Here is a 15,158-nt window from a genome sequence, read left to right as displayed (position 1 = left end):
GGGGCAGATGGGCTGCAGCAAAAGGCAAAACTTCTGCCCAGCTCCCACTGTGGGCTGAGCTGCTCTCTCTCAGATCCTGTGATGGGAACAGCAGCCTGGATTCAGAGCTTCAGTATAGGTGATGGGGTTTTGTCCTCTTTTGCTCTGCTTAAAGTATTTGTGAGTAAGATAGATCCTACTAGAGGAAGGATTTGTGAATTCCTAAGTTTGATTTTTGTGGTTGTATGTAAGGGTTCTGCATTGCTGCTTGAACATTGCAAGGTGGATCTCTTTTTGTTTATTTGTCTTTTCCTTTGTTAGGAACCTATTTTTCTCTTGGGCCACTGAAATTCAACAGGGTGAAAAGCCTGTGAGGAAGAGATGTTCTTCTTCCCTTCAGATTTTATTAGAATCATATAATTCCCCCACATCTGAGTAACTGCCTTTCCCTTGGTGGGCCTGTGCTAACATAGACCATCTGAGTGGTCATGGCTCTGAGTATCAAGTGGAGTCTACAGATGCAGACAGAAGTTGCCTCCAGTGAGAGCAGCAGCTGTAGTAAGGAGAGTATTGAGCCAGGGATCCCCCTATACTCATCAGAAAAAAAATGCCTGGGATACTGAGTGAGACAGGAAATTCTGGCAGTGTTGAGAGGTAAAGGGTGCAGGGCTAGCTTGAACTTGCAGAGCTTGTAGAGATTGATTTAATCAAGAGCTAGATTTTCCACAGTGTTACCAGAACTCAAAAACTGGAAAGTGCAGAGACCCTTAGGACTCTGAATGAAGACAAACAGTTCATCATCCTCATGGTACTTGGGGAATATGATACACAGATGTCTGGTCTAACTCCCTCTATCTAGCTTGAGTGTGGCAGGACTGATACTGAGCTGGAGCTCATAAGTCCAGCTCACACTAGAGCCAGTCTTCTGCTCAGTATCCATGGACTGTTTTTCCATTATTTGCTGTATTCCAGGTAGTAGACACTGACTTTTCTATGTAGAAAGATATGAATTGTGTGTATTTATTATAGACAGGCATAAGTATATATAAAAATCTAAAATATATGTCACACAGAATATGTGTATATATATACAAAATATATTTTTTCTGTAAAGTTAACTACTGAAAATCTAGGTAATACAGGGATGTATTCCACAGGAGCAACTTTATTTCTGGTAAGCAGACATAAATGAGAGCTTTGCAGAAACACTTTCTAACACATTTCAGTATTGTAAAGTTATTGGTTATTGGGTGAATCTGAGTTATAAGGTGAATAAGGCTATTGACTGTAGGATCTCATTTTAGGTGGTGATGGTAGGTAGTGAATTGGATAAATGCAACAGGAAAAGCAATATAGAAAATTGCTTCTATCTGTTCCACCTAATAGTTCCTACATGGTCCTGTGCAAATAAATTAAATTAGGCTTTTCACATCTTTTCTGTCAGCTCATCAGTTCTTTCTGTTCTTCAGTAGAAAACATCAGGGTTTCCACTGCTCCATTTCCCAGGTGCTGAGTACTCATAGCATACAGACTGTCAGTTATTTAGTTGCCCAGATTTTCTAGGGCTCCTAAACCTTTTAAGCACTTGAATTTTTCAGTGGAACTGACTATAAGCCTTTAACAAGTGTGTATGCATTTTCTTTTATGTTTCTCAACAAATTGAAGTGATCTCACAAAACTCAGAGAGGTAATCCTGTAATTCTGGCTCATCTGTTTCTTCACTGGGCACTTCTGAAGCACCTGCTTGGAATTTCTCAATTTTACCAGAGGGCAAGCCAATGGATAGTGAGAGGAAGTTTGGGGCCCTCAGAAATCATGGAAGGATTTCTTTAATGCTGTATAGCAAATACAATAGGACACATGCATCTGAATAATAAAGATAAGATAGCAATTCAATATTTCTTCTTATCTGTTGAATGCCATCCATCTTATGTAATTAAAGACTATGCTATCCTGTGTTTAAATGCAGGAAGACAGATTTCAAGATGCTTGTGTGTATTTTGGTACTTAATTAATGGCAGCTTAGCTCTTGCAAGGGTTCCAAAGATATCATTGTGCTAAACAGTGCATATCCAGAGTAAGACATGAATTATGTCTCTTCAGATGGTAAATGAAGGCAGGATAAATGGTAAAAGTGAGGTGAATTCTCTACAATTATTGATTACAGCCTTGGACTGTGGATTAAATGACATTCCCTAAGTAAACAGAGAGGCATAACAAAGTTTAGAATTTCAGCTACATCTTATGACCTATTTGGACAAATTTTTTATACTAGTCTGGTGATGTAAGATTTGCTGATGTGTTTGAGACATTATTGGCCTTTTATCCTTTCGGACTGTGGGGGAGTCCACTGTCCCTGCAGCAGAGGCAGCAGGAACACACAGGTTACCTGTTCTAGTGCAGAGTGGTTACAGTCAGGGAAACAGGCTGTTTCCCTCAACCAGATGACGCAGATGCACCAGCACTGCTCTGCTGCCTTGCCTGGCAGGCAGAGGGGAAGGGTGGGAGGGATGAAAAAGGTGTAATAGGTGGCTTAGGGAGGGTGTCATCTTCAACTGCTGCAGGTGTCAGCTGCATCTTTTGTGTGTCCACAATTCAGTCTTACTCCAGTGATTTGACTCAAAGCAATACTACTGAGATAATATAAAGGAGAAAATAAGGCTTAAGTTAAGAAGGTACCATCTTGCTCCTCTTAGGTCTGTTTTAAGTGCTAAAAAGTCAGAACTGGTTTTTCTCTCAGTCCTAGTTGCTTTTGTGAAAAAACCTGTGTAAGAGTATTTTGGAAATAGGCCCAGTGTTTTCTTCTCTCTTTTCTTTTCTGTGACAAATATGTAAATTTAAAACCTGATGGAACACTTAGTTTAATGTCTGAAGAAAGGTTTATGAATGTGAGGATGAAAAAAAAAAAGGCAGGCATTTCCATTTTGTAAAAAATTTGGCAAGGATCCCTTCACAAGGAGGGGCAAAGTAACAAATTCCTTCACAGCTATATGATCTGTTGTCCTGTCCAAGTTGATTATGAAGCGAACTGTGGTAGTATTGCCTGGAACTTAACTGTGATTTTTTATTTGTCTCTTCAACTTGTTTAACTGGCCTAACGATGTGAATACTGCAAGGGAGACATATGCATTCTGTATTATCTAATATGTGTTTTTATGTAACAGTTCTTCTGTGTGTATGCAGTACTTGAAGCAGACTACATGTCGTGAAATTTGGAATTAATTATCTAGCCCTTTGGTTTTGTCTCATTTATTGCTATTCAGAGAGTTCTGTGTGTATTGACCAAGGGTAAATGTACTCTTGAAAGGGAGAGTGTTGCACCGTTACCCCAGGCAGGAGACACAAAATACCTGTTCAGGGAGGAGGATGTAATGTTGAAGGGAGGGTTCTTACACATGGAGATAGCAAACAGAGAAAATAGTATTATATTCCTCATTTTTGTAGTGTGAAAGTATTCCTGGCATATATCCTAGAGGGAAGAAAAATTCAGAGGAGGAAGATTGTTGTAGAATTCTGAAAACTCTGAGGGGAACAAGATGTACAACAAATTGCTAGGATGTGAAATACACATTTTTTTCAAATGTAAAATTTTAAGATCATTCAAATGTCTCTTTCCTGTTGGTCTGTACTGTTTGCAAATAGATTTTTTTTCTTTTTTTTTTACTCTAAGAATGTTTCCATTTTTTAAAATATAATTATTGTTGTTGTTTTTGTTTTTAAACTGTAGGTATGAGAAGGTGCCAGTAATTCTGGTTGGTAATAAAGTGGACCTGGAAAGTGAGAGAGAAGTATCATTGAGTGAAGGCAGAGCCTTAGCTGAAGAATGGGGCTGCCCCTTTATGGAGACCTCTGCTAAAAGTAAAACAATGGTGGATGAGCTCTTTGCAGAAATTGTTAGACAAATGAACTATGCAGCACAGCCAGACAAAGATGATCCATGCTGTTCTGCATGTAATATACAATAGCATTAAAAATGACCTAACCTGGACTTAATTTGCAGAAATTTTGTAAGGTGGTAAAACTGTCTACTTCACTTCCTGGTTTGTGGGTCACTTGAAATACATCTGTAGTGAAGTAGCAACATTAACTCAGAGCTGAGCATTGAAAGTCAATCACTGACTCTGAATATAATTGGGTTAAATGACCACATCTCACCCGTTTTTTCCCTTTGAGCACCTGCAATTTTATGGCACAGTCAGTTGATCTACAGGGTCGTTCCAGTCGAACGTACGTGTGTTGTCATGTCAGACAGCAACAACAGCAACTATTTCCGGAGAGAACAGAATCCTTTTGGAAACGGGAGATGAAAGCAGTGGAGAGGATATCTCTGAAGACCTTTCATGACACGCATGACCACAAAAAGGAGAGCCAAGTCTTTTGGTGTCTGATTACCACGCTTCAGAATGGGCACTATCACATGCGGCTGAGTTTGTTCAGTCAGTTGTGTTGATTTCACCAGAACTTCTGACAGTGTTGGAGGAAAAGGCTACCAGAGACCCATATAGTTTGGATTCTTTTCAAAATCAATGCTATTATTTCTACACTTTATCCCACATCTTGAAATACAAAACATTGAATCAGTGTGTGAAATGAGAGGCAAGATCTGGAAACAAGTGACGGGTGAACAGTCTGGCATTGGAATGTTTTAAATCTTTCATTTTGCTGCTCAAAAATGGAGGATCGCTTCAGGTTTTGGTCTACAGAAAGCCAAACAAACCCTCTGTTTACAAAGCAGGAAGCATCTTTATTTTCACTTTACTGAACCAGGAGGAAGCAACTGTGATGAAAAAAAAAAATTGCTGAGCCTTACTAACAAGGAACACTTTAATAGATTAACTAGTACCATCTTGTAAGGAAAATTAAGCCATGTTTCATCCATATGTTCCCTTCTGCAGAAACCTCGTGGGACAGTATGAACATCCTGCATTTTTAAGTTTGTTAAAGACAACAGTTCTTCTTGCCTTTAAGGGCTACATTCTCTGGTGTGATCCCAAACTAACCTTTGAAAATCCAGTTTGCTATTCGATAGCTTTAATGTTGAAAACTTAAATTGAATAACCATGTGAAATCATTTGGTTCAGAGGTGAAATAGTTATGGTTGTAATTCCTTAGGTGAGTGTGGACATGGCTCTTTAATTGCCTGACACACTATTCAAAGGTTGCCCCAATTATTGGAGTGTTTAATGGTGGGAGCAAATATTTTATTTGGAAAGGATGCTCGAGCTCTGACTTGCTAGTTTCATAGCAGTGAAGTATTTATCATTTGCATGACTAATGGCACAGAAATACCTATTTCAAAGTCTTACAATCAAAGTATAGAAAAGTTTTCAATCGCAATGTTTAGATTTTAAATGCTGGAGAGATTGTCTTGAGCTGGATCTTTTATAGGTAAAATTGGCCATAAAAATACAGTCACTGAGCCTGTGGTCTAAATAACACCATGCGTTTATTAGTTTTTAAATCTTGTGCAGTAACAGTGTAGTTCCTTGTGTTTAAATGAGTGAAAATAGGGGTGCTGGGCTGTGTGTGTGTGTGTGTTGAGTGTGTATGTGTGTGTGTATATGGCCCTTAGAAATGCTGTAATTGGAGTTAGGTTCGAGAGTTTTGCCTCCATCTGCAGAACTTCCTAAAAGCGCTCTCATCTGCCACAAAGGACACTGGAGTAGAAAACACTTTGCAGATTTCCATAACATAAATATCCTTAACATTTTGAATTATAGTTCACTGGATGATAACTAAAGAAAATCATATTCACAGAAGAGAACTGGCCAACTCTGCCCTTAATCTTTCAAGACCTTTCCACAACCAGTGTGACAAAGGGCATTAGATGTCACAGAACATTAAGCCTTACTAGAAAGTAAATGTAGCCCATTTCCCATCTACTTTGCAGAGCTTTTGTTACTGTACTTTGTTCTCTTAGGGAGATAGGCACACTGTTTATTTCTGGCATCTGAATGCCCATTTTGGGTGCTCTGAATCGCCCTCCTAGAGGCACCTACCTCTTTCCATTGACTGTATAGCAAACTTAGGCTTTTAACTTTAGTCCTCCAAGTCACACGACTCACATGCCTAAACTAGATGGTATGAATGTTCTCTTACCACCCCCTGCCTGCCCATTGTGTCAGCTGCCATGCTTAAACATGATGTGAGATATTGGATTAACAATATTTCAGGGTTTCACATATCTAGATTGGGAAACGGTTAATCAAGCAGCACAATCCATTCGTAAAACAGCTTGTCAGTGTGCAATCCACTGCGCAAGCACTCAAAAAAGAAAAACTACAAAAAAAAACCCCAGAAAACAAACCAAAGCCAAGTTTCAAACTGAGTTGGAAGTGCATGTTATGCGAGATTATTTAGAGAGATGTTAAAAATCTTACCTCACAGATTGTTCATCAACCAAGAAAATGGCATGAAGTAGAGTATGAACAGCCTAATATGAAGTTCATAATATAAAGCAGATGGGCTTTAAATATAGGAAAAATTGCACATTAAATTTTTAACAGAAAATATTAAAATATCTCCCACTTTTCTTTCTTCATTACATTCACATTTTCAAGAGCATAGGCCATATGTAAGCTACCATGCAACTTGGCTGAGGGGGCAAAGTGTAAGTGTCGTTTTTCATTGTATAGTTCTGAGGAAGTAGTTATGCACTATTTGTATTTCCACTAATGTGAAGATAGTGGAGCTTGAATCAATGACAGTTGCACTCGACAGATTTTTCAAGTTATAGGGGTAGCAGAAAAGGAGGTGGGTGAGCCACATGGCGGCTGCATGGCCACCCTGCAGGAATCACTGGTCTTGGGTCACTGTTTCATTTGTACCCTGATAGGATTACCAATTATAGTATTTGAAAGTTTCTTATAACATGCCTTAAAATATTATGATTTGTTCCAAAGACCCACTTTTCCTTTGGCTGTTCTTGTAGAGCCTTGTACTTTTCTACAAAGACAGCATTTCTCCAGTTTTATTGTTTTTTTTTTTTAAATAAAGTTGCAACTTTTATTCTTTTAAGCTATGATAGTGAGAGCAACTGTTTCCTCTTTCCCTTAAAAATACACACAAAAACAACTCAAAGCAAACCAACCAGAATCAGATCAAGAGTATTAAATATTACTTGCATTGGATTTTGTTTGGGATTTTTCTGTTGTGCCCATCCCCCTGCCCACCCCTTCAGAGCATCAAAAAAAGAAATTTGGTGACATTTTCTGTTCTGATTCTAGCCTCTCCCTAACCCCAGTGCTACAGTTGCCATTACTTTTCTGTGGGAAAACTACTGGTATTTGCTTTCCTGTATAGAATGTTACCTAAAGATGTCAGCCATTTGGTTGGGGGGTTTTGTGCATGTTTGTTTTTAATTTTTTTATTTTTTTTTTACCAGTGTGCCATCAAAGCACTGGTTAGGCTTTAATTGTGAAACTCCGCAACAAATGCAAATGTTTGACAACTGCAGGAGGCTTTTATCTGCATTGTTGTGCATCTGTTAATTCTTGATCAGGGTTTGAAGAAAGACTGAAGTGGGTTCTGGAGTCAGACTTAACGCTGTTGATTTGGAGTTTCCTAGGGGTGAATTAATGTATTTCACAGTTAATTGTTGAGCTCTAATACAACTGGCAATTTAAAATGGGGCAACAGTTTGTTTTGTAACAATGTCAGTTGTTTAAACCTTGATGTTTCAAATAAAACAAGAATTGTACATAGAACTCAATGCAAACTCAGCAGTTGTATTTGGAGTTAAATTATTTTAACAAATAAATTTATTTAATGAAATCTTTCTTGCATTTTCTGTATTTTCCCTTTTGATTTGATCAAAACCTTCATCCAGAGCTGATGAGGGTGCCCAGTAATTTGGAACAACACTATCGACTATATTCAGTTCAGCTAAGTATTTTCTACAAAAATGCTCTTCTGGTACAAATTAAATAGCAATAAATAAAAATAATATAATTTATTTTGGATGGATGGACGGATGAATGCATGGATGCATGGATGTTGTGATCTAAATTACAGTCTTGATAAAGAACAATAGCGATGGAGGGAATTTTTCTCTTCACTTTTCTTAGTGGGATACACACTGACAACAATCAGTAATACTCAGTATTTAATAAGATACAGCTCTTACTATGGCAAGAGCATAGTGCTGATTGTACATATATAATAAAATATTCCATATATATAAAATAAAATGACCAAATAAAAACTTGTTCAATATATGATGTAGTTAATATGCAGAACTACTCTTATAGCACTGAGACTGCAAAGGGTTAAAGAAGGATTGTTTGTTATATCAGCTGTTCAATTGATGAGTGTTTTGAAGGCTTTCAGCACCACACAAAAGGAGTTAGTGTTAAAAGAACTTCAAATACAATTAGTGTTGCAGAGATTTATAAATGAACAGTTGAGCTAATGCTAACAGGATTATTCTAGCTAATTGGCACTGATCAGCAGTTACATTTTAGTCATGCCAGTATCACTAAAATACCCTATTTTCAGTAATGATGGGTGCTTGGTAGTCTCTTGTTTTCATGTCATGCATGCCTTAAGGAGCAAGAAGCCTGAGGCTGGCACATCTTAAAAGCTTTTAGTTCTATGGATCATATAGAAGGCTGACACATGCTGCTAATTGCATGTTTTTGATTTGCCCATTCATTCTGTAAATCAGTTCCAAGGGAACTTTTGCTGATGGGTTCTTCCAGTCCCATTAGCTTAGTAATATCCTTTTGTTTTGCCCAAGAAGATACCTAGAGAGAGACAACAGGAATTCATTGGGCTGTTCTGAACAGTTAAAAAAATGCCAACTTGTGATATGCTCTTTTCAAATAACTGAACAGCTACAAAACTTTGAATTTTTCACTCCTAGCAAATGCTTCATCTGTCTTTCTGCACCCTTTCCCCCCTCCTTTTTTTTTTTTTTTTTTTCTTTCTAGCTACTGCAGGAAGTTTTTTGCTCTGTGAAATATTTTAGTTGGATACAATATCTTAGTATCTGTCTAACTGGATCACCAACCTTTGGTCAGTATTTCTTTTGCTTGACCAGGGAATCACTGGACTACATCTTCTATCCCAAGTTACCTCCATTAGTATTATGTCCTTGCTGTTTACCTTGTGCCTTATTCTCCATCAAACAACATCTATTTTTCTGAGCCCAGGAAGACTGATTCTGAAATTGCTGGAAACTGTGTTTATTGCTCTGTCTGGCCCATAGCAGTGTAGTCATTTGTACCTCTGGCAGGCAGCATCTTGGTCATTTTCATTTAAGAAAGAAATTTCCGGCTTCCAATGACTGAATGCACTAGTGTCCTACTCAGTTGCCTTAAACGTAATTTCTGTTTTGCCATAAAACCTGCAGAAAGAACTTTTCTTGTGGTTTTTTTTTTGCTAATTGCAGTCAAACATTTGGAACTGCAGGTTTCTTTTCTTCATAGGGAGGTCAGTTAATACATCTGGATTTTGACTCTGGTTGTTCAGGGCTTCATTTATCTGGTGGTCAACACAACATGTTTTTCTTCTCATGTTGGAAGTAAAAGTACTGACTTAAGAGTCATAGGCTTCTAGAGTGATTCAGATAGAATGGGATGTTTTAAGTTCATCTAACTCTAATCCCCATGCCATGGGCAGGGATGCCTTCCACTAATTCCATTAGATTGCTCAAAGCCTGTCCTCGAACATTTCCAGGAACGGGGCATCCAGAGCTTCTCTGTGCAGCCTGTTCCAGTGCCTCACCACCCTCACAGTGAAAAAATTTCTTCCTTAGAATCTTCCAGTTGGAAGCCACTCCCTCTTGTCCTGTCACTACAGGCTCTTGTCAAGGCCCCTCTACAGCTCTCTTGCAAGCCCCTTTTAGGTACTGGAAGACTGCCAGAAGGCTCCCCAGAGCCTTCTTTTCTCCAGGCTGTGGGTTGCATTTGCAGGCTGGATTGCAAGTGGGTGGAAGAAAAAGCCGCGTTGATGTGAGCCAGGCACTGTGCGATACTGGAACTGCTAACGGCACATCTTCATTCCACTCTGCTGGAACGTTTTTTCCGTGTACTTTCAAGCACACACTTTGTGGTCTGACTGGAATATGAAATAGTCTATGGGGCGCTGAGAATTTATTTCAAGTTCTTCACGGTGCAGTGACCACTTACGTAGACAACGGGATAACAGACCTGGCTGCTCTTAGGAGTGTTTGCAAGGCCAGACAGCCACGTAGGAGTCTCACTGAAGAATGGAACAGTGAGGTGGTTGGCTGGCAGAAGTGGAGGAGAATGGGGGTGGATCTAGGTTAAAGAGGTGAATTTTTAAACCTGAAAGACTGCTGAAGAAAAATATGTAGGTAGACTGAGTGTTATGTTGAATGGTAGAAATACAAGTATTTAGAGCATTCTTGTACAAAAGTGCTTATTAGGTAGATCAGAGAACTGGATCTGAAATGTAGCCTTCTACAAGACTTTCCATTGAAATAAGTATAAAGCTGCTTCTTGAGATGTTGTATGGAAAGATTCTGAATTTTTTCTTGCTTTAGAATCCTTGTGCAGTTTAATAACCAAAAGATATTTACTTGTAACGTCATCCCCAAATACTTGAGACATGGCATCTTAGCTTTCTAGTTGTACAACACAGCTTAGGAAAACAAAACATGCTTTCATCCTACAGCCAAGAGTGTACTCTAGATCACAGCTCTTTTGATTATTACATAGGCTTCTTTTTGCTATTCACCCTTTGTTCTTGGAGATGGAATAATCAAACTGAATAGAGGTTGCCAGATACTTTCCTGTATAAGACAAGGTGATCTTTGCTGCTCTCCAAACTAATTAGTAGAGCTCCAGTTTTTTCAGGATGATCTCTCTGTCCCAGATTTGGAGGTGGTTGTTTGTTCTCTATTTTTTAATGGTTCAGCTGTTTCTAAGGATAAAACAATGGAAGATGCACCATTCTGCATGTACTAAATTCTTTAAAACATTCTGTCAAAACCTGGCACCATTCTGGTCTGAACCACTGGGAAACAGCCCAAAACCCCACAACACTGGTACATAGGTCTAAACTTGGCCACATTATAAGCCATTGAAAAAATAGTTTGCCCACTATAAGGTGGGATAAAAGTCTTCAGAGTCTTCAACTGGATTGGATATGCTTTCTGCTCTTTGTATTTCATATATAGTAACTGCTGGGTGCAAGGCACAGTCCTTGTCTGTACACACTGGTTGAGAGCTGAGAAACAGAGTGGGAAAGAGTAGGACGACATTTCAGCAGGGAGGATTTCCAACTGTAGATCTTAATGTTTCTTGTTTAAGGAATAGAAATCAGCTTTGCTGGTTGTGAAGTCATCTAGGAGCAGATTCAGAGGCAGACTTCATTAACATCAGTAGTGTAGCACTGGTCTGAACACAGGAACCTCATAACCTGCCTGATGGCATGTCACCAATGCAGGGACACAAGAAAAACATTCCAAAAGTGCTAGTGTGATTTTGTCTAGAAATCCTTGCCTATGTAAGGCAATAGTAAGTTAACCATTATAATATTTGCTGTGTGAGTTTTTAAATACGGGAACACAAATAATTGATTAATGCAAAGACGATAAGATTCTGCAAAACAAAATAAGTTATACATAAGTGTCCTATTGATAGAGAGTAAATGGATGAGGACACTCAATGCTGTGTGAATTAAGATATTTCTCAAATTCTTCATGAAGCCTCAAGACTTGTAACAGCTGCTGCTCCAACAGGGCAGGATTCCTTCTAGGCCTTTGTATTTCTCTTACTGGTTTTTAGGTAAAGTTTATTTTTTTTCTTGTGTGGGTCTATTAAAAATTTTTTTGGGGGAAGACAACACTTAAATGACATAACATTTAACTTTGTGTTTTAAGATGGAGGGACAATGCCAAAGACTCTTCTGGTTCTGCCTACTTTTTCAGGAAAAGATACACTGTGAAGATTTGGGAAATATTCACAAGAGTTGGCACCTCTTTATTGGGGGAACTCAATCAACCTTTCTTGATGAAGGTGCTATTTGTAGTTATTTCTAGGAACGTGCTTATTCAAGCAGTCAGAGATCATGAAGTGTGGGTGGGCACTTATAGCATGTTGTCAGCTTGTTCCCCTTTTCAACCGGGGAAAGTTGTGCACGACATGCACGATAGTTTACTGAGATGATTCCTAATCTCTGCATTTAAAGTTAACCCATCAGGTGGATATCTTTAATCCAGCAAGACAACATCCAGCTGCAAACAGTCTCTCTGTGATGGCTGTGGGGAGGGGACTCTCATCTCTGCATCACATCTAAAGTAAAATACTTGTTTTCCTTGGCATTTTTCATGGCTAGAGGAAATCTGATTTTTGAAAACATTGCTTTCTCTCCATTAGGTGAGGTATATCCAGTTTCAGACCTCTTTGATTTGTCCAGAAGCATACACTGGTAAAAAACTTCATATTTGTCAGTATGGAGGAAGGATAGTGACAGGGAAGATATACTGCTCATAAAGGTACATGGCTCTTCACTCCAGGCAAGTCACCTCTGCCGCTGGGTGAACATCATGTTCTCATGTTCATCTTTTTTCTGTGTGGAAAACAATTTGTTTCATGTAAGACAAGAAAGATTCTTCCTCCTTTATTTCTTTTTTTTTTGTCTGTTTTCGTTTTTTTCTAGTCTCGTATAGGTTTTGCACAAAGAAACCACTGTGAGCACTTGAATCAATAGTTCATGGTAGAAGCTGCGTCTCCCCTGCTCTCAGGAGACATTCTGACTCAGAAATGTACATAGCCTATGCATCACTGAAGCTATAAACCTAGTTTGCTTGTTTATAAGTGGTAGAATTTTCCAATAAATTATAAAAAACACACTTTTGAAAAGTTCACAATGCTGCCCCTTATCAAACTTTTTTATTTGTTCCAGCTTTTGGCATGTTTGTCAAAAGTTTTAAAACACAGCAATGAACAAAAAACACCAAACAGTATAAACCAAGCAAACAAGATAAAAAACAGTACAAACCAAATTCAGGTTTCCTCATCTTGCTATCTCCAACAAAAAAAAATAATTCAGCTACTATTTGTCACCTTTATGTGCCAGAAACCTATAAATGCAAATTAAAAGGAGAGAAAAGGGAAGACTTGAGGAGGGGAAGAATTCTTACAGCTCACTGAGTTTGGATGGTAATATCAAAATAATCCATAAACTTCCTGATCAAGTATAAAAAGGAGATGGTGAAAGCAGGTGGTCACTTGGAACTCGATGGCAGCAATGGTAAGAAAAGTTCTAGGAAAAAGAGAGTTCCCCATTCTCTAGCCATACAAGTCTCCCTGTAAGGAAGTGCGTGAATGAACGGTGTCTGCCACAGCACGTGGGTGATGAGCAGCCTGCTCCTGTGAGGTTGCTGTGAGTGCCAAGAAAGCTGGATTAGCATTGCAGCAGCTGCTACCTTCACCTTCTTTAGCAAAGCTTCCCTGCAGACCACAGCTGGGACTTAGTATGTTTAGAGACATGCAGCTTCTTTAACTGATTGTATAATTGCTCCTAAACCTGCATTTCCTTGCAAAAGCACCTTCAGGTGCTGTCCATCACAGAGGAAGGGTGCGGGCCATATTTCTCTTCCATGTCTTAGTCAGGAACTGCAGGACTAGATCACGCTGAACACTTGTTCTGCCTTGAGGAGCCACCACAGAGGACATTTCCAGATAAGCTGGGCTAATCAGGCCACCGTGATTTCAGAGGCTGCTGCTTTGCCACCCTGTAAGAGAGGTAATGCCTATGCTTCCCCCTGACCAGCTGTGTCAGTATGTCCTCAGCTACCTCTGCTACTGGATTTCTGGATCAAAAGTCTTAACCAGTTTTCTGCCACATCACCCAACATGGGCAGTAATTGACTGACCCAAGGATCATTTGGTAGCTCTTTCTGCTCTGTGTGAGAAATAATCTGTAAGATCAGCCCTCTTAGACTAATTAAGCAGAGATCTCCTCTAATCCCCTTAGAGCAGGCCTCCCATTGCCTTGGCTTTGTGTGGACAGACTCCAGAAAAGCTCTGGCTGCTGCCTGATAGCTGAAGCAAGCACAGGCTGTCTGAGACAAACATTCTGCCCCAGGTGTATCGGGGAGACAGTTCAGCATCCTTGTTCTCAGCATGTTTGGATGAATAAATGTCTCTGAGTGGCACCAAGAGCAAAGCAGCTCAATGCCCCGGGTGCTTGTGCGGGTTTCCAGCACTGTGAAATCCCCACTGTGCTGCACATGTAGTGGTAGGAATGCTGTGGGTGCATTGCTACCCCAGTTTCTCCAGCATATCCTGTGCATCCCCCAACAACATCCTTAACAAAACCCATGTGGTGCTGCCTGCATTGAGCCACAGACAGCACACACAGGGTGGCTGGCCCTGGCCCTTGGCCTCCAAGCCAGAGCTAAAGTGCTTGGGGCTGCAAATGTTATGTCACAGTCCCAGGGGACCCCATCCAGAGGGACTCACCAAATGAGATGCAGAGTTTGGTTTTCTACTCAGAGATTTTCAGGGTGTGCAGAGAGGATCTGGCCACCTAGAAGTCACAAAAGTGCAGGAGGAGATAGGACATCTTGTGTCAGGACACATAGGACGTTTTCCCTTTCTCTACCAGCACATCTGAGGTTCTTCAAAGGATGGGGTATTTCCTACCTGTCCATTTACCTGCCCGCTTCTCAGTAAGCGCAATTTACCATCACTGGCAAAAAACTCAATAGTGGCTCTTCATACTAATACTGACCAAAGCAGCAACCTGAAAGCAAAGGAGTTTTTCATGTAACTAAGTAAATGTTCATGGAAGCTGGAAAGTTGGAGGCTCCTACAGAAAAGCTAAATTAAAATCAAATTAAACTTGGCAAGGCTTCTCATCTAGGGATTACAGTACAATAGCATTTGAAATGTTCTGCCAGAACTAGTCCAACACTGATGCTAAAGCTGACTTTTGAAGGCCTATCTTAAAAGTCAGAAAAAACTAAAATACCCTGGTAATGTCTTTAGAATGCTTTAGAGGGGGTAACCATTGATAATCAGTTAAAGCAAAGTTTCCAGCTAAGACTTATTTTTCCAGCTTCTGTTTTCTGCACAACTATTTAAAAATACTTTGGAAAAGATGAGCAGTCGCATTTACCTTAGCTGAATGGCTCAAGGATGAGTTAAACTCAGGAACCTAGAGTCAGAGGATCTCAAATGACCTGTCCTTCCCTGCTTTTTCCT

The 15,158-nt window shown here is 39.6% G+C and overlaps 1 protein-coding gene across 1 annotated transcript in view; it reads left to right on the top strand.

Moving 5' to 3' along the window:
* Positions 1 to 6,964, top strand: part of RAP2A (RAP2A, member of RAS oncogene family) — a 30,125-nt gene extending 23,161 nt beyond the window's left edge. The window contains exon 2 of the mRNA XM_058857503.1: positions 3,707 to 6,964. Within this exon, the coding sequence (XP_058713486.1) occupies positions 3,707 to 3,944 (238 nt within the window). The 3' untranslated portion in view covers positions 3,945 to 6,964. The remainder of the gene's footprint in view (positions 1 to 3,706) is intronic.
* Positions 6,965 to 15,158: the final 8,194 nt, after the last annotated feature.

The sequence above is a fragment of the Poecile atricapillus genome, chromosome 1 (assembly GCF_030490865.1).
Source record: "Poecile atricapillus isolate bPoeAtr1 chromosome 1, bPoeAtr1.hap1, whole genome shotgun sequence".
Classification (NCBI taxonomy): domain Eukaryota; kingdom Metazoa; phylum Chordata; class Aves; order Passeriformes; family Paridae; genus Poecile; species Poecile atricapillus.
This window is presented reverse-complemented; position numbering and strand designations above follow the sequence as displayed.